Source organism: Dreissena polymorpha, chromosome 8, assembly GCF_020536995.1.
Source record: "Dreissena polymorpha isolate Duluth1 chromosome 8, UMN_Dpol_1.0, whole genome shotgun sequence".
Classification (NCBI taxonomy): domain Eukaryota; kingdom Metazoa; phylum Mollusca; class Bivalvia; order Myida; family Dreissenidae; genus Dreissena; species Dreissena polymorpha.
The window spans coordinates 14,303,591-14,324,310 of record NC_068362.1 but is presented as its reverse complement, the minus strand read 5'-3'; the positions used below and the strand labels follow the sequence as shown (position 1 = coordinate 14,324,310).

Sequence of the window (20,720 nt, the reverse complement as noted above, 5' to 3'; positions counted from 1 at the left end):
ATACAATATGTACAAATAAAGGTATTCCAAAATATTACGAAGATAAATATAATATTAATAAAATTAATACCAATTGTTGAAATATGTAGCATATTGATATAAATAAATGTACCATTTTGGGGCAGTCAGTCATGACAGGGGCATGGATTTAAAACTCTTTGCCGATTACTATTGATCTGTGTTGTACCATACAATGTAGTTTCAGAAGTGTACATTAGTCTATATTTAGCATGGAATCCACGGACGGGGTGTAACCGTTTAATTGACGCTATGCATAGTACGAAATTCAATAACATCAATGACCTTTTAAGGCACACAATTGAAAATAATGTAACTGATGAACGTGTGCAGGTAAATATATGTCTGTGGTCATTTCATCGTGTTACTCAGCAGATTATACTATCCAAGCGGAAGAATAATCGAGCGTGATGTCTTGGGACGGCTCTTTTTTGTCCTGAATATTTGATCATTTAACATACATGTTTAATACAATTTGATAATATATAGTTATATAAAACAAAAATAATATAAATGAAACCAAATTGGATAGTTTTCAATATATATATATATATATATACATATAGTAAGCATTGAAAATATTAAAGCCCTGAAAGTTTCATTAAATGTGATGTGTTGCATGTATTGTATTATACAATTGAATAGTAGAAATATGTCTCTCCTTTTAATGCACACTTGTATTATTCCTGTATTCCAAATCATGATCGCAACCAGTGACTTGTTCAAAACCAAATTTGAATGCAAATGATCCCCGTACTTGGTTAACTGGGAATAATGCATATGCATTAAGTTTTGTCCCATCAGAAAGTACAGGCTAACTAGAGACGACGCTTTCTGCTTTTATGGAATTTTTCATTTCAAAGAAGTCTCTACTGAGGTGAACAGTTTCATGCCTGATTTGCTTGTGGGAACACTACGCAAATGCAAAGTCGTCATGTCCAACCAGTGGAACATTCATCACGACGAGACTCATTGGCCGAAGTTATTCCAGTTCAAGCAAGAGCGAATCTTTGACCATAAAGATTATAAGCCTACACTTAATCACGGATGTCAAGTCAAAGAAATCTTAAATGAACATGGCAATTTTGTGAATAATTTAATTATAGAAACTATTAAATTTGTTTGTTGATTCGTAGACCCGCTTGTTATGCTAAACCGTTTAATTTTTCTGTTTATTGTCTTTCTAGACCTTTAATACAATTAAAATTTAGCAAGCTGATCGCATTTTTTTCCTGTAGATTACAACAAAACCATCGATTTGTTGATCAAAGATAGATATAGTCCCATAATTTTGATTCTAACTGTGCCAATTCGGTTGTTTGTTTCTTCATGAAAGGTCATTTACTTCCAACACAACTTATATTCAACAAGACGCCATTTATTCCATTCGCTTGCGGGAAGCGACCATGCCTCGGTCAGCACAAGGCTCAAGACATTCTTCTAATCTGCTTCGCCTCTTTACTGTAGAGGTACACGCTGCAACTTCCACCAACCTTTTGACCAGATTTTACCGGACAACTAAAGTTAAACCTGAGTCCCTATTATTTTCCATTGGAGGTGATCCCACGATAAACCTTCGATTAATTTGTTTGGCCTGTTTTCTGACGATCTACAAACGTATTAGCTGCAACTTCCACCAAAGTTTCAGCCGGATTTAAACGGACAATTGAAATTAGAACTGCGTCCCAACCTTTTGCCATTGTTAGGTGATGCCACGATGAACCATGGGGTCCCATGGCACCTCACTACAGCCATTACCCATCAATATAATCAATTATCATCAACATCACACCGTTCATCACATTTTTCCACATATCATTAATAATATTTTCACATACTGTTTATCATTTTTTTCACCACCGTTCATCACATTTTTACCTACTTTTTATCACATTATTTACTAACCTTTCACCACATTTTTTAAATACAGATCTTTACATATTGTCGGGTGTTAAACAGAAGGATTAGTTGGATAATGCTCACTGTGACAAAACTGTACAAATGAGACTTGTATGTAAGACTGTAGATATGAGACTGTAAATAAGACTTTGTAAATGCCATAATAATAACTGGACTCATGTTGTAAGCTGTAATAAAGGTGTTGATGCGAGCTTTAACACTTTGATGTTGATGTTTATTAATTTGTTTTAATAGTTTTTTAATTAAATGTTAAATACAGTCTGTGTTCTAATTTAAAAAAACTAGCCATTTTAAACAAACATTATGAATACCCCAACACCGCTTTTTCATCCACGTTCAAATAACTCAGGACCGCCTTATTGTACACAAGTCCCTTTTAGACGCACAATATAATATATTTTGCATTTTTTATTTACATTATTTTGCATTGAAAAACATTTCCAATAGAGGTTTCATGGACATGACATGGTTTTATATTCCACATTGCTAACACAGTTAAACCCCGCTAACTGCAGTGTGAATATAGGCTGTGTCTAACATTATATATCACAGAAAGTCTTAGATTTCAAAATACTATTAAATGTTGCATCTTTTCTAAGCGGACTGTGCCTTAAAGCGCTGATGTGATTACAGACTTTAATGTTGTATGATAACATGCACCTCACCTGATTTGATAACGCGTACTGTCACATGAGGTCAAGTACCGGTATCTAAAATGTTTATCTGTAAACAGTACGGTCCAAAGTATTATACCAGTTGATTTTAGCCATCAGATGGTGGGTGTAATTTAAGGAATATAGCTTTCTACTGAATATTTATAAAAGGTGATCAAGATGGCTACGTTTTCTCAGCAACTTTGGCTAAAGGCTCTGATTCATTTATAGACTTGTGTTGTTCGTCTTGTCTAGGCACACAATTGACCATAGAGTTTTACTGCGATAACTGTGCAAAATGTTTTAGCCTGCACATGTCACATATGGAAGGAGGGACACCAGTATATGGCCAGTGCCAAAGGAAGTGGATGATTTTCTTCAGGAATGTGACCTCCATGAAGACAAACGTCTAGACTTTTTTGTTATGACCACTGTCAGCTTTGCTGCAATAATTGTGCTTTCCTCATTCACAGGTAATTGAGACATATTTTTGTATTTTTTTTCTTTCAAAATCTTTCTTGTGATAGATCGACCATTCAATACAGCATTATTTAGATCAATCATTTTAAAGTAAATTTTTGGTAAACATGAAATTTGAAAACAAAACTATGATGACTAATATTAATGATTTGCCTATACAAATAGAAATATGTATTAAAATGACAACAATCCATATCAAACTACTTGCAAATAGCAGGCCAGGGTTATATTAATAAGTGTGTTCCTTTCGTCTGAATATTCATAGGGTGTATGATTATTGTTATACCCCAATTTCCATTGGTAATATGGGCTATATAGGAGTCACTTTGTCGGTCGGTCGGTCTTTCGGTCCCGAAAATTTTATCCGATCTTCACCAAACTTGGTCAGAAGTTGTATCTAGATAATGTCTAGGTCAATATTGAATATGGTTTATGTCGGGTCAAAAACTATGTCACGGGTCACTTAGTGCGTTTTAAACCGAAGGTTTGTCCGGACCATAACTATGCAATGTATCGTTAGATTTGAAATTGACTTGGTACATTTGATCACCATCATGGGACGGTGTGTCATGCGAAAGAAGTACGTCGCTATCTCCAAGGTCAAGGTCACACTTGGAGTTCAAAGGTCAAAATGCCCATTACTCAGCTTGTCCGGGCCATAACTTTGTCATTTATTGTGAGTCTCTAAAATCATTTGGCGCATTTGTTTACCATCATTTGACGGGCGTATTCTGTGGCCTACACTACCTTATGTTAAATATTGTGCTCCTTCAATCTGGACTCTAATAATAACTCCATATCACTATCAATCAATTATTTTAAGGGCTTTGCGGCGGTTAGTTGGCTGTTATATATTATGGTAACTAATATAGGGAACACATATAAAGCAATGGGCTGTTACAACAAATCCCGAATCTCAACAAGCAAGCATATATCAATGCATTATAAAACATTATATTTTTTAATTACAATAATTAGCTTAAATATGACTGGCATGTGAAAAATAATTTTGCAATCTGTGGAACAAATGACAACAAAGATTGAACAGCAGTCACGTTGAACTTCAATCTGAAACCAAACGAGAAAAAGGATTTAACAATTTATGGTTAACCCTTTAAGTGCGGGAACCAAATTTTAAAGACCTTTGCAAACAGTTTGAATCCAGATGAGACGCCACAGAACGTGGCGTCTCATCAGGATCCAAACTGTTTGCTATTCTGATAATATTCTTTGAAAAAAATAGAAGAAAATGCTAATTTTAGAAATTCTGCAGACGACATTTTAGCAGACGACAAATTTCCCAGCATGCAAAGGGTTAAGATGTGTCATAAGCCGAAAAATACGGTATAAACCGTGTCTTATTTTTTACTTCCTGAAGAATGGTCGGACTCAAAAAATTCAGGGAAAGCGAGCCAAAGAACTCCTTACTCAGCATAGTTAGTGTCGAACATTGAAAGACATTCATTTCTACGTTTAATAAGACCAAGTGCATTGACATCGCTGCACAATTGCTGAAGTAATGTCTGTTCAAAGCGATGCACCCTGTTGCCAAGTTATTTTCAGTTGAATACACTGTTATACATATATTTGAGAGTGATTATTTCGTTACAATTATATAATAATAATACTAATAATAAAATCTTTATTTAAAGAAGATATACTTGTTTAGAAATACATCATATGAAATTACATAATATGCAATTATTAAATTAGTTTTCATTGAAAATGGTGCTTTTACTAATTAATATCATACGAAAACGCGTACCACCTGTGTTAAAAGTACTTAAAATACTAATAACAATACTGAATACCATCATAACGATAACTGGGTGTTTAGATCGGATTTTACACTCTTTGGACATGATTTTATTGGGGTAAATATATGCAAGAACTGATATTTGCTCAAGTAAAAAAAATCAATTTCGATCTTCTTTATCAAAATGAAAGAATCGTGGTCTATTGAAACCTTTTTATGCTTATTGTGGTGTGCAACCAGCTTTATGTAAATAAGTATGCCCCTTCTATCTGAGATTTCAAAGATTGTATGCTTATTGTGTCGCCTGCCAGGTTTATGTTAATGAGTGTGCTCCTTCCGCCTGAACATTCATAGGATGTATGATTACATGCATTGTTTAGCCTGCCAGCATTATGTTTATTCGTTTTCCCTTTCATTGATGTATGCTTATTGTGGAATCTTCCAGTGTTACATACATTAATGTGCTCCTTCTATGCAGCCTGCCGACGATACGTTTATAAGAGTGATCATTTGATCTCAGCTTTCATAGAACGTATGCTTATTGTGTAGCCTACACAACTCTTATGCTAATTATCGTGCTCCTTCCATCTGAGCTTTCAGAGGACGTATTCTAATTGTAGAGCGGGCTTATCACCCATATGTTATGAATAATTCTTATTGTGGTTAATCATGTTGTAATTATGTTTACTAGGTAACACTGAACATGGCTGAAAAGTTGACTCTATGAAGACAAGTTTGTTGATGTTAGCATCATGGCAAGTTTAGCTGATGTGTTTAAGGAGAAGGAACGGTTGAACTGGCTGAAGGCGTGGCTAGCAATAGACATTGCGAAGTCTGGCTTGGAGCACTTAGCTGACAACGAGGCTCGTAATTTTCACCAGCACATATACAACAATGTAACATCTACTCTCCAGTCACAATCATATACTTGCAACAGCTGTAACACAGCAAATTTGTTGCGAAACCAACAGTGTCCATTCAAGATTTGTAATAAAGTTTGCCAGGAAATAATCAAGGAACATCGGTACAAAAAATGTTCTTGGAATAATACATCTGCGACATTATGGCAAACGAGTCATTGGGAAATAGCGAAATGTTACATCCAAACAGATGGATATGCTGACAAGATATCGATTCAAGAAACAGACTTCAACGGAGTCGTCAGTTTTATGCTGAACTGCAAACGCTTTGATAGCAAGTTTTCTTTTCCAATAACAAAGGGAAAGCCAACCCACAACAATCCTGCATGCCTCCTGTATAAGGTAAAAACTCCAGTGCCTTCTGTCAAAAGTAGTGTATTTTTTACCAAATAATTTAAATATAAGTATTTCAGGAGTTATACGTATACATGAATTTTAAATAATGTGAAATTGACATATATAACGTTTAAAGGATCTAACACTTCAAACAAGCATTGCACTAAAATTGTCTACTGTTAACGTTGTACATAACTTATCTTTTCTGAGGTTACTACAAATGTTTTCTTTAAAATAAAAATGCTGACATTTTTGCGGAGCTATATTTGAAGTTTAAACAGGACGTGTTTGTTTTGCATTACACATAATATTGATATATAAATGCTTACACAATAATTGATGTGCATGTTTTCATAATGGGATAGCTGTCACATTTGCAAAATACATAATATCTATAGATACTGTGTTTCCATACTAGGCTCGTGAAGTCCATAAAGCTGTGCGGCACTCTTCAATAATGAAAGTCACTGATGTCGATCTCCAAGACTATTTCACAACATTGAACAACCTGCTGAAAGATTCAAGCTATCTCAGTCAAGATAACGTTGCCAAAAATGCTGTGGTGAAATTAGCCCAGGTAGTGTATTAGCGTTATGTCTTGTCATTTAACGCCTTTCCTTGCTTATTGTAAACGAATAATAGCATAACATATTGTGTCATGTCTTTTCACCATTAGATACTCATATGAAACAGATAAAGCACCATCACGATAACGTTTTGAGCTTATAATTCATGGAGAGTTTTTGTGGTCACTTTTGTCTGCCATTGTTGTGCGTCGTCAGCACTTACATTGTTATCATAAGTCGCCACATTGAGTGACCAAATTTTTGAAAATTTGACTGAATTGTAAGGGCGGGTTTGAAAAGCGAGCTTGTTGGGGCATTATACAGAATTTATATGTCATAAAAAAAACTTGCTACGATATTTATTCTCGTGATATCTCGGCATTACAAGTAATTATACTCTTCTGAAAAACATGGCTGCTAATGGGTGGGACTGTTTTATAACATTCTATTATAAACTGTGCTCACTATGACACAGAGTTAACAATCTGGTAGTAACACCGTTTACCGAATCTTAAAAAAAATGTTGCAAACATATTTAATCTTGTAATATCCCGGCCAAGTTTGATACATAGTATGGTAGATCAAAAGGTATGGTTGTCGATCGGACAATTTGCTATAATAGCACAATAAATATTGCCGTGGTGTAATGAATATGGTGTCCGCTTAGCGACAGGGGGTCATGAGTTTGATCCCCACTGTGGGCGCGTTCATTAGACAACATAAGACACCAAGTACTGGTTACAGGCCCAGGAAACGGACTCGAGAGCGTTTCAATAAGCTTGAGGCTTTCGATGAAATCGACCTAAAATAAATAGGATTGAACTAACTAAATCTTGCAAAAAAGTCTTACTTTTTGCTAAATCATCGTGAAACATGAAACCTTCCCTGGAAGGTTGTTCTTATGATATGTCAGCCGAGTTTAAAATGGTCTCTAACAGTTGAAGCATATAGCTAACAGGTGATGAACGATTTTCAGTATATTACAAACGTGAAGTCACTTGAAATCTCTGTTACCGATTCCGCTCAATTTAAATTGCAAACATTGTACGTTCTTAAAACAGTGCAATTATATTTTTTAAACAGTGTTCTGATGGATTTGGCGATGTAACGCCTGTTATTATTACCGGTATTTTGGATGAATTAAATAACTCAAGTAGATGATATTACATAAACACACCTGGAAGTTGGGAATTGAAGCCCCGTCGAATTCGATCTTATGCATGGTCAATAATGGTTGACACCTGGCAACCTGCAAGACGATATACGCGTAAAATAAAATCCTTGTGTTATTGATTTTTCTTAAATGAAAGTCCATCTAGAGGTTACACAAATGTTAACTTTATTGAAACTCAATTCAAGATGAGAATACCACCTTGAAGTATATATACTCAAATAAATTCATGAAAATTAGTATTGTATCATTGGCTTCTATATCAAGTTAAGTATTTAATTGGGAAATAAACCACACAATTATTTATGATTGGCTGTCGTAATCAATTAAATAATTTAATATGGAACTACATCACACTTTATGAGTTATCATTGCCTTCAATATTAAGTAAAGAACATACCCATTGGCTGTCTGTGCCAAGTAATGTATCTAATGAGAAACTTAAGTGCACTGAAATACACATCCATTTCACTAATTTGTTTTTTCCTTTTACTATCAGGAAAACATCTCATTGATTAGAAATTTAGTTGTTTTTGTGAGTAAATATAACTGTTTTTATTTGATGCAACAGTTGGAAAAAGACACATTACTATTGACTACAACAGAGATGATGTGTTTCCTGGATGCTGTTGGAACAACTTTGGAACAACACTTGAAAGGTATTGCAAAAGACGTTGTTGATGCATCAGTGAATGACCTTAGAGTAAACACAGCATTGTGTATTGATAACATTAGAGATTTTATGAGCAATTGTAAGAAAGAGCTCGCAAAACAGGCAGATAAACATAAACAGGATATCGTTGAACACGTCGACAGTAAAAAACAAGGCATAGATGATCACACCGGAAGACACAAACAGGGCATGGATGAACACGCCGATAGACACAAACAGGGCATGGATGAACACGCTGATAGACACAAACAAGGCATGGATGAACACGCTGAAAGACACAAACAGAACATGGATGAACACGCTGAAAGACACAAACAGGGCATAGATGAACACGCCAATAGACACAACCAGTGCTTAGATGAACAAGCAGAAAAATGCATTAAGGACATCCAAGAACAGTTTGGAAATACTACTTTCACTGAAACAACGTATAAACAGTCCTGTAAAGGTATACCAAACGTTTGATCATTTCATTATTCAATTTCGAAACATCAAGAATTTAACTTTATTCAACTGTGGGTTTCAAACAAATCGAATTCTCTTGATCAATTAAATATATTCATACACATGTTGATGTTAAAAACTAAACTAATGATTTGCTAAACATACAAAAAACACAAGTATACGCATAGATTTGATAAAAGTAAAATATAACCAGGGCTTTTTTCTTTTCTTTTGTCTCTAAATAGAATATATTTAAAATGATGCAATATTCCCACATGTCAAGCTTACTTTTCGAAGTGCCTTTCCGTATTTCAGTTTTGTATATAATTGTTCCCCCAACATTGAAGGCCATGCCTTTCCCCAAAATCAAAGAAAAACGCCCTGATAACAGTATTAACATTATAACACTGATGTGATTCCAATGATCATATGGCCCAAAAAAACATATAAATCCACTCATGTATAATGGTATAACTTACTGATTGCAGAATATGTCAGTGAAGTTAAAAATCGCTTATTCATGAAGACGTGTCCAATTACATGTATCAGTATAAACACTTGGTAATAGACTGCGATTATGATAATTAGTATTTGGCCACTAATTTAATTGTTAGTAAATTAATATACATTAGTATAGACAATATTTTAAACACATCCGACTCAGATTTTAGCATGTCTATTCATTGAATATTCCGAGCTGCATCTGGTAAAAATCTGACCTTGTTGTCATGGTCAACTTTGGATGATTGAGATACAGATAATCAAATGCTGTGCACAGGCTCTGCAGGGAGTAAAAATATGGAATCAACCCAGATCATGAAAATATTCAAGATAACTTAGTAGTTAGCTACTACTACTGTCTCTGGTCGCCTTTATGGTAGAGTATATGAGTTTTGGGCTAAAGAAAATAATTTTTTCATTAATTTTCAAAATGTATACGGATCATTACGACTTCGATATAAAAAGAGCCGTTTTTTAACTCGGTTATTCACCAAATAGTCAAAAGTACATGTATACTACTCATCCTTATGTTTGCGTCGGCGTCCTCATAATGTTCTGGTAACAGTTAACGTGGAACTTTTCCATAGCATTGTTTCTACTACAGGTATTATATGGCACTTCACACATGTGATTGCAATCATGGAATAATAAAATGTGGTATATTTGTACGAACATGAAATAAGTATTGAATTATGCTAAATATACTTCGGAAGAGTCTTTTGTTTTAATGTATGCCAAATATATTATTCAAAATGTTCTAAGGATCACTTTTTATGGTATGTGTAATTTGAAGTTCACCCATAGCTAGATTCAGCCAGCGTCAATCATCAATGATAAATCAATACATTAAAATAAAATCAAAAACAGTCATTCTAATATCAACACCTGCAAAATTACAATTTAAAATGAACGTTATATTAAATTGAAGATAATGTGAAAATAAAAAGTGATCCTTAGCCAATATTGAGTATTTTCCATTTCATGATTTCAGAGATGCTTGGAGCTTTGCCAAAGTATTACAGGAAACGTTTCGGTCATGTAAATATCTTCCCATTGGATGACTGGGTTGAGGAAAAGTTACTTGATATTTATATGCCGCTGAATATACAACTTATGGCTAAGGAAAGAGGGTATTTTAAGAAAACTGGTGAACAAATTATGAAATACAAAAATATTTTCTTATCGGACACCGAACCGAACCAACAAATATTTATTCAAGGGGAAGCAGGTTATGGGAAATCTACGTTTCTTGCAAAATTAGTAACGGACTGGTGTGCTATAACATTAGACCAAACAGCCGAGACGACGCTGCCAATTGACGACAACACCACTAGATTCAGCTCTTATACACAGATGAGATACTCTAATGTCTTTGACGATTTAACGTCTCTGAAAGACTTTACATATGTCTTCCATGTAACATTAAGGGAATCAGTTGGTCAGTTTGAAATCGAAAAAATGATAAATACACAGATAGTGGACAGTATATACTCATCTGGAGAAGATCGCGGAAAGGCATACAGACTACTAAATGAGATCATGAAACGTGAACGTTGCTTGGTATTACTGGATGGTCTAGATGAATGGACCGGTACTAGAGATCATCACAACCTGCCAACACTGGCAGACGTACATAGTAATTGCGTTTTGTTGATAACTACTCGACCTTGGAAGATGACAGAAGCGAAAATACTTGACTCGCAGATTTGCAAACTGCTGCAACTTGATGGAGTTTACGAAGTGTTTGAGGCGAGCAGAAAAATCCTGGGTTGTAGGAAAGATTTTAAGGGTAGACAAGATTTAGACGAAAAACAATCTGAGTTTGAATCGTATGTACGTAAATTTGGCTTGATAGAGCACTTGTACTCCCCAATGATGTTGTGTTTGATTGTACACTCGTGGACCAAAGGAACTGAACTGAAAGGCTCTCTTTGTGAAAAATACAGCCTCTTGCTGGAATGTCTTTTCAAGAAGGCGAATATTGAAACGAGTGAATTTCAAGAGCCGCCTTATCGATGTTTCACAGAGACCCAATATATACAACCCAATATTGAACACTTGAATAGACTTGCTGAAGCGGCATTTTATTTGTTGTTTTCAGATACACAATCTCTGGTATTCACCATTACTGAACTAAAGAAATTCAATTTAGGTCAACTTGATCAAGAGAACTTTGCACGTAAGTCCGGAATTTTATCAGCGACACGCAAGGAATCTGCATTAAGATCATCTTCATCATTTTCATTTATTCATAAGAGCATTCAGGAATTCCTGGCTGCTTATCATATTGCATGCAATACCAATGTGATTGTTGACGTCATTTCCGGATACCTCAGCCGTCACAAGGATGCATATCTTGACATATCCCAGGTCTTCATCTTCCTCTGCGGACTGAACATGTCGGCTGCGAATAAGCTTTCTGGCATGATGGATGAACACGATGTTGATTGTTTGCAACCAATGATTCGCTCTGAGCTAGAGAACATCATACTAGCAGGATACAGAGAAGCTGTTGCCAATCAGCAAAAGGATATTTTACTCAAACTCAGTGTGTACCATTTAGACTTTGATAACGACATGCGAGACCTGCACAGCATATGGACAAATAACAAGTCCGATGTCCTGTCCATGAAGATATATTGTAACAGAGAGAGTTCACGAACAAGAGGCGAGTCTGCGTCTCAAATTGAGTTTGACCTGTCATCGTGCAACAAGCTGCAATCATTGAAACTAGATGGAAAAGGCATTTTGCTTAGTGGTAATTATAAATATGATATTGTTTTTATCAAATAGTTTCCTAGTTGTGGCGTTGTGTTTGAGTTTACTGGCATGTTTATATTAATCATATTCTGATAAACACATGCAGGATTTAACATAAACAAAAGCACTTTAATAGACAGTTCACATGATAGTAAAAAAGTAAAAAAGTTAAAAACGTATATCTATTATTTCAAACAAATCAGAATACCATATTCCTGTGACGTTGATGATATTCATCAGTTTGGTGCTATCACGGCAGCAACACACTTACTGTTAAAATCTTGAATGACTACGGTTCGTTGAAAAACATTGCCGCCCATTGGAAGGGCAATGTCCTAATAGTAAAACCATATTACCACTTTGAATGTAATATTTGAAGTCCAATCCTCATGAAACTTGGTCATGACATCAGTTATTATGATATCCGGCCCGAGCCCGTAAATGGTGGCCGTCTGTTAGGGCCGCCCGGGGGGAAGACACATGCATGGTCCAATCATCGGTGTTCGAAAATAGTTCTAGTCTGTTGAAAAACAAAGCCGACAGCGGTCGGGGCAGTTTTCCTTTTATAGCTATATGGAAACCTAGTTAACTCTCTTCAAGTCACATTTTATGACTGTCACGAGATATATTAGTGTAGCTTTTAATTTTTCTACATGCAGTCTTGTAACACGGATTGATGTTTCTTCTTTCTGAGGATGATGTCTACCATTACAGAAGTACTGAATCAGATAGTTATATACAATCTTCACGCAGAGTTGTCGTTCCTTGCTCTCACATACAACTCTGCGAAAGGCTCAGCCCTCCATTTTGTCTATAAAATAGATAAAACCGAACAAACGCATTCAACGTACATGTATATTTGATTGGATAATTAAGATCGCATGCATTAAATTAAGAAATATGACTTTTAAATGTGCGATAAATCGTGCAAAAACTTGCGAGTTTTAATGCAACTCTTTGGAACTAATTTATTACCAATTTACGCAGATGGAATCATTCCACGCACTTCACAAATGTAAACAATTGAACATATTTTTTTTGAGTGACGTTAGGAATTGCTTTGACGTGTGTATGTATGTTGGTTTCTTAACATAAAAAAACATATCAATTTTATAATAATGAATTAAGACTGATATAAGATATTATGGTATGAGATGGTTTTCTTTAATGCAGTGAATGCAATGTAACCGTCGTGCAAGAGAATGTTTAGTATTCTGTAACCTCAATGATGAACGCTTGGAATGATCATGACATAAATGAGACGCTTTCATAACAATAGTCCGTTCTGAGCCCAACACAGTGGTGAATGTAATGTAACCGTCGTGCAAAAGATTGAGTTATATATTGATGTAGTTTTATGAGATGATGATGATGATGATGATGATGGTGGTGGTGGTGATGATTCTGATTATGATGATGATTATGATGATGATGATAACGATGATGATGATGATCATTATGATGATGTTGCTGCTGATGCTGCTGCTGATGATGATGATGGTTGCGAACATTTGTTGTTTATCTTGATAAGCTGTTTGTAAACCAAAGCGAAATCGAAAGTGCCCTAGATTGAACGATGATTTACGGTCACCCATTAAAATATCTATATTTTAAACGAGAATGTATTTGTCATTAGTATTTTAAATGCCCTTGATAAATTCAATATTCGCTTTTAAATTTGTATAACGATGAATTATGAGTACATTCCCGAATCTTAATCAAGTATTGCATCGCATCCCGAAAATCCGAAATAAACATGTGTTATTGCAACAAACATATACATGTTAACGATTATTAATGCCCGCAAGTATTGCTGCCGTGTTCATTAGAAAAAATATTAATATTAAACTTTAAATCATACAATATAAACTGTATATAGAATAAATACCTCTCTTTACTTCTGTGTTCTCAATCCGTGCCTGCACACGTGAAATAGAAAGTATCGTTATAAAGGGTTTACTAGGGTATTTCCATAAGCGCATTCGGTAGTCATTACTTGTAAAAAAGTATTGAATTGGTTTGTGTTATTTATACCAAGCAATTAAAAAGACCAGAAATTCCCTATCTTAAGATTTCAAAACAGGATTTTTCCCATTTTCAGGAGTTTTCGCGCTATTTTTTGCGAATAGTATGGTACTGGTAGTTTTCAAAATTCGGACAAAAATCGCTGTGATGTTGTGTGGTATTATGCTGATAGCTTGAGATGGATTACAACCCAGCTGTTTAATGATGTTGAATTAATCTTTTTAAATATTGCAATTACTTCAGATACGTATATGTATTAAAAAAATAACATTGTTTTAAACCAAGTAAAACATGAAGAACTTTTTAAGATTAATATTATTTGAACTCTCCTCCAATATACATTTTGTATATAATTAACTCTAATTGGAATTTCTCAATTTTATCAATAATTAATTCACGTGTGGCTTACTGACCATTGTTTAAACAATTTTTTTTGCAGGATATGTAACCAGCTACCAGCTAACTAATTTATCCTCCATAAATTAATCTTAGGTTATAATATAAGCATATGTAATTTGTGTCGAGAATTGATTTCAATTATCAAAAGTTTGACATAATAATGCGCATAGGAATGAACTATTTATGTTTCATAAACTAACTTTTATTCTCCTTAAGTCCTTCTCAGAATAATTTAGTATTGTTAATGTCTCAAGTGATTGCCTTAGTGCTCAAGAACCTCGTGTTTAAAAGAGTGATTAAATGTTGAAATTTAACTTTGAATTAATGTTTTTATGAAATAATCTTGCTCAGCCATTTTTTACCAAAAAATAATAATAATGCTCACACTTGTTGTCTGAAATAAGTTGATTCATTTGCAGCTTGTGTGATCATTTCTCTGCTCATCGTTGTGCGTCGTGCGTTGAGCGTCCGTCTTAAATATATTCCTTTCTCCTATCTTTGTAAACTTGGTCAGAATGTTTTTCCGACAGATTTGTTGGCCAAGTTCGAAACCTTGTCACGTTAGTATAACAAAAAGGGCACTAGGTCACATTTAAGTAACAAGCTTTTTCTACACTATGCAAGTTATATATATTCTCCAATATTTATGGAATTTGGTATTAATAGTTGTTTTAATAATGTCTTGACCTGAGTTTGAAAATGGTTCCCGACTGTTGAAAAACATGGCCACAACAGGCGGGGTAATTTTCCTATTATGGCTAAAGTAAGACACAGAAAGTGGCATTTAGTTTCTGGTTTTCATGAAAATTTGGTCAAAACATTTGTGCTAGTGATAGCCCGGATGACTCGAATATTGATCCGGTGCGTTGAAAACATAGCCGCCAGAGGGCATGGTAATATCATTCATATGACTAAAGTAAAACCTTTTTCACACATTAGAATTCATATGTTTAGTCCTAACTTAATTATTCGTCAAAACATTCGTTCTTATGATATATTGTCAGCCTTCAAAGAATGATATGATAATGATTTTCCGGTCATATTGAAAATCATGACCACCTGTGGGCGGGGCAGTTTTCCTTAAATGGCTACTGTAAATCATTGTAAACACTTTAGAAGTATATTTTACGTCCAATCGTTATATAAGTTTATCAGAAAATGTGTTCAATGTTTCTGCGCCACATTCGGAAATTGGTCTGGTTCTTTGAAAAATATGGCTCCAAGAGGCGGGACGTTTTTTTAAATATGACTATAATGTTACTTTGTTAACATTCTAGTAGTCATACATGTAGTGTGAGTTCAATCGTCATGAAATCTGGTCAGAACATGTTTCCTAATGAGTTCTTTACTTAGTTGCCAACTGGGTTATTTGAGGTGAAAAACTAGTTCACCAGGTTAAATTTAAGAAAACTATTGTAAACACTAAAGAAGTCCACATTTTAAGATCATATCTGCATGAAACTTTGTAAGAATATTTGTTCGAATGATATCTTGCCTTCGAAAAACACTGTCCTAGAGGGCAGGGCGGTCGTTATTGTACATCAACTGTCTATAAGTCATTTTTAGTGGTTTCGCCCCTCGCTTCCCAGGTGAGCACCTAAAGGCCCATGGCATTCTTATATTTTGTTTGAATACCGTACATATACAGTCTTATTCTATGATTAGAATACGGGAATAATATAATAATACCTTATTTGCAGGGAAATGGTTCGAAATCCGGACCCTGACAAGGTCAAAGTATTAATACCATGAATACTTATCAACACTAGCAGCGATTAACAATAACTAAAACATAATCTGCATGAGCAAACAATGTCCCTATCATCACATTTTACCTTACATCAGCAAACGATTCTAATTTTTTACCAAACACTGGTAAATAAAATAATGAGCTCATGTGTGTTGTTCATTTTCGGAATCGGTGTTGCTTGACAATTATGAAATACGTGCAATAACTGATAAAACCTTTAAAATACTTTAGTTTTTATCCGATGATACATAGGCATTACGTGTATAGGATAACTTGATTATACACTTATAATTGAAAGCATATCATGACAAGTAGGTTATGCACAATAAATATATATCTTACTAAAGTGCTAATATAAATTACAATACTATTTAAAACATTCGAATATAACATTGATATTTGTATTAAATATATGAAACCAAACTATACAAAGTTAATACGACATTGAAATATATTGGGTTTTGTTCTGAACATTCATTAATATAAATGTATTAATTCTTAACAAATTAAACAAATGTCAACAAATGTAACCACATTACATTTTTTTATTATGTAAGTATTTTAAGTACCTTGTTCTGTGAATTCAGTTATTTTTTCAGAATTTGCAAGTACGTCAACGGCAGAATATCTGGTCGGGATTGTTCTAAAAAGTGCAGATCCATCCCAGTGTGCAGATACTCCTCCATTACTGCCTTCTATAAAATACATTGAAATGAGCAATGTCACATGTTCCTATACCAGTCTACGCTGTCTGTTCTGCACGCTGCTGACTCTCGATCACGCGTTGACGTTTGACCTGCAATCGATCTATATTAAATGTGCTGAGGCAGAAAAAAGAGAAATAAGTGCATTTATACATAAAGATGTAAACAATTCCTCCATCGTAAAAACCGAAAATGACAATCCCTATCTGTTTAAGACTCTGCATGGTCTGAATGCAAAGAGTCTGAGTGTGAGTATTAGGGGGGAAGGTTTGAACGTGGATCATGAAGAATCGCTGTCGCAGTCACTATCATCGCTCACACAGCTTGAAACGCTCAGTATAGTAGTGGGGTATGACAGTCCCGTACTATGGAAGGCTCTGCATGGTCTGAATATCAGGAGTCTCACTCTGAGTATTATGCAGGGAGGTTTGAACGTGGATCATGAAGAATCGCTGTCGCAGTCACTATCATCGCTCACACAGCTGGAAAAGCTTAGTATTGAAGTGTTGTATTACAGTTCCGGATTGTGGAAGGCTCTGCATGGTCTGAATATCAGGAGTCTCAGTCTGAGTGCTACGAGGGCAGGTTTGAACGTGGATCATGAAGAATCGATGTCGCAGTTACTATCATCGCTCACACAGCTTGAAACGCTCAGTATAGAAGTGGAGTATGACAGTCCCGGATTGTGGAAGGCTCTGCTTGGTCTGAATATCAGGAGTCTCAGTCTGAGTGGTTTGTTGTACGTGAGACATGTTGAGTCTTTGTCGCTGGAACTATCATCGCTCACAAAGCTGGAAACGCTTAGTATTAAAATGTGTATCAGTCCCGGCTTTTGGAAGGCTCTGTTTGGTCTGAATATCAGGGGTCTCAATCTGAGTATTATGCAGGGAGATTTGAACGTGGATCATGAAAAATGGCTGTCACGGTCACTATCATCGCTCAAACAGCTGGAAACGCTTAGTATTGAAGTGTTGTATAACAGTCCCGGACTGTGGAAGGCTCTGCATGTTCTGAATATCAGGAGTCTCAGTCTGAGTATTATGCAGGGAGGTTTGAACGTGGATCATGCAGAATCGCTGTCGCAGGCACTATCATCGCTCACACAGCTGGAAAAGCTTAGTATTGAAGTGTTGTATTACAGTTCCGGATTGTGGAAGGCTCTGCATGGTCTGAATATCAGGAGTCTCAGTCTGAGTTTTTTGCAGGGAGGTTTGAAAGTGGATCATGAAGAATCGCTGTCGCAGTCACTATCATCGCTAAAACAACTGGAAACGCTTAGTATTACAGTGGAAGATGACAGTCCCAGACTGTGGAAGGCTCTGCATGGTCTGAATAACAGGAGTCTTAGTCTGAGTGGTTTGCTGTACGTGGAGCATGTTGAGTCTCTGTCGCAGTCACTATCATCGCTCACAAAGCTGGAAACGCTTAGAATAGAAGTAAAGTATGGCAGTCCCTCTTTGTGGAAGGCTCTGCATGGTCTGAATATCAAGAGTCTGAGTCTGAGTATTATGACGAGCTATTGGATGAGCATGGATCTTGACGAGTCGCTGTCGAAGTCATCAGCATCACTCACACAATTGGAAACAGTTTCATCATATGTGAAGACATATAAACAGATAGAGCTACCTCAATCATTGAAGTATTTAAATATATATTTTGATGGTTTTCTTCCATCCAAAATTCTTGAACTGGTGGACACACTGCCTACATGTACTCAGAAAGTTGGAAGAAATCTGAAATTGTGTTGTTCTTTGGAGTGTAAAATTGTCGAAAACATCCCAATTGAGGAATACACTGCCATCCTAGAGGAACTACAGACGCGGAAGAATTTTACTGTGCAGAGATTCCAAATATCAGTTGGGAAACTTGAAACCAAGTTTGTTATACAATGCGAATAATTCAACGTTTTGTCTTAATTAACAATGACTAGAATCGTGCTTAGCCGTTTTAGATATCACTCATGTTTATCAACTATGTATTTATGAATTGTATATAATGGGCTAATTTTAATCTTGAATTAAAATGTTTAATTTATGACGCAAGTTAATTCTGTTTACAAGTTCTCACTATACCTTTCTAAAAATAAGGTAGAGCGATGTTCACTTTCAACTTTTTATGATTGGTCGAATTGCTTACTCGAGCGCACGGGTTTTCGAAAAATAGTTCATACTGTTTTTTTTTTGTAAGCGTGTAACACACAGCGTTAAAAAATTGAATTTGGGTTTTCTTTAGATAAAGTAAATAATTTCATACTGTATCTAACCTTTAAAGGCGTTTCTAGAAAGCTATGTCATCAAGTTAAACAAGCTTTGCCCATATCTCCAGAACTTTTGATAAAAATGTATGCGGTACTAGATAATTCTGACAAACTCGTCAGTTTTCTAGTGTTTGTTTCTTTTTGCTTTTTTTATTTGCTCGAAAATCTAATTTAGTCTCAACAAAATAACAAGACCTTAAAGATCCTAAATTCTTATTGAGGGGTGATGTGTCTTTTGAGCAGCATAAGTTATTGGTTAAAATGCAATGGACTAAAACTATACAATTTGGACAACGTGTATTAAGCAGTCCATTAGTAGTTGTTAAAAATTCACCATTGTGTCCTGTGGCAGCATTTAAAGCGGGTATATACGATTTTTATATGTGCTGAATTGTAAAATATTGATACAAATATGTTATAATAACACACAATATGCACGAAAAATGATACATTTAAGACGAATTTCATAAAATACAGCAAATACAAATTATGGCCCTGAGCCGATTGTGACGAAGATAATTCGTAATTATTTTCCTACAATAACCGATGCATTCGCCTTTTTAGTTAGTGTTTGTGTGTCGTATGAATCGATATCGCTGCAGGAATTTCAAATGAACCGTTAAACTAAATTTAGATTCACATCGTACATGCATGATATACATGCTGGCGAATTCGGCTGTACAGCCTTTTTCGATTTCAGAATTAAATATCTGGCTTATTTAGCATTTTTCGACACATGTTCTTCTTAACTTTTATTTTAGTTCATATTGAAATATATGTATAATAAATTTTTACACATTTTATATTAATAAATAAATATTTGACAAGATCGTATATACCCGCTTTAAGGATATGATAAGTAAAATTCCTGCTGGACCTGGATCTCCTCTTTTTGTATTGATGTCAGGAAAACCAGTCACATATAACATTTATTTTAAAAAGCTTCTTGAAATTTTATCAAAATGTGATGTAGATCCAAATTCTTATTCTACTCACTCTTTAAGAAGGGGCATGGCTTCCTTTGCATTCAGATTAAATGTATCCGCTGATAAAATTCAGCTTTTAGGTGACTGGTCTTCAGACGCTTATAAGAAATATCTGCATATGTCTTTAGAAGATAAAGTTGAAATTGCTGAATTCATATCTGTACATTTATAAAACATGTGTTGAATAGTGTATATATGTAAATAATTTTTTTTTCACAGAAATCAGAATAGACTGATTCATTGTGCAGTCATGTAAAGACAGTAAGTAAGAAAATGCATGTTGTTGTTAGATGTTTATATATGATCAGTTCTATAGGTTGTCTGCCATTGCTGCTTTAGTTTGCGCGCTTTATATTATTTCAGTAATTGAATGGACACGCTTATTTTAAGTTATTATGTGC

The 20,720-nt window shown here is 35.0% G+C and overlaps 1 protein-coding gene across 1 annotated transcript in view; it reads left to right on the top strand.

Annotated features, from left to right (window-relative positions):
• Positions 1 to 2,533: 2,533 nt before the first annotated feature.
• Positions 2,534 to 20,720, top strand: part of LOC127840336 (uncharacterized) — a 67,379-nt gene continuing 49,192 nt past the window's right edge. The window contains exons 1-3 of the mRNA XM_052368743.1: positions 2,534 to 3,064; positions 5,519 to 6,089; positions 6,502 to 6,660. Of these exons, the coding sequence (XP_052224703.1) occupies positions 5,580 to 6,089; positions 6,502 to 6,660 (669 nt within the window). The 5' untranslated portion in view covers positions 2,534 to 3,064; positions 5,519 to 5,579. The remainder of the gene's footprint in view (positions 3,065 to 5,518; positions 6,090 to 6,501; positions 6,661 to 20,720) is intronic.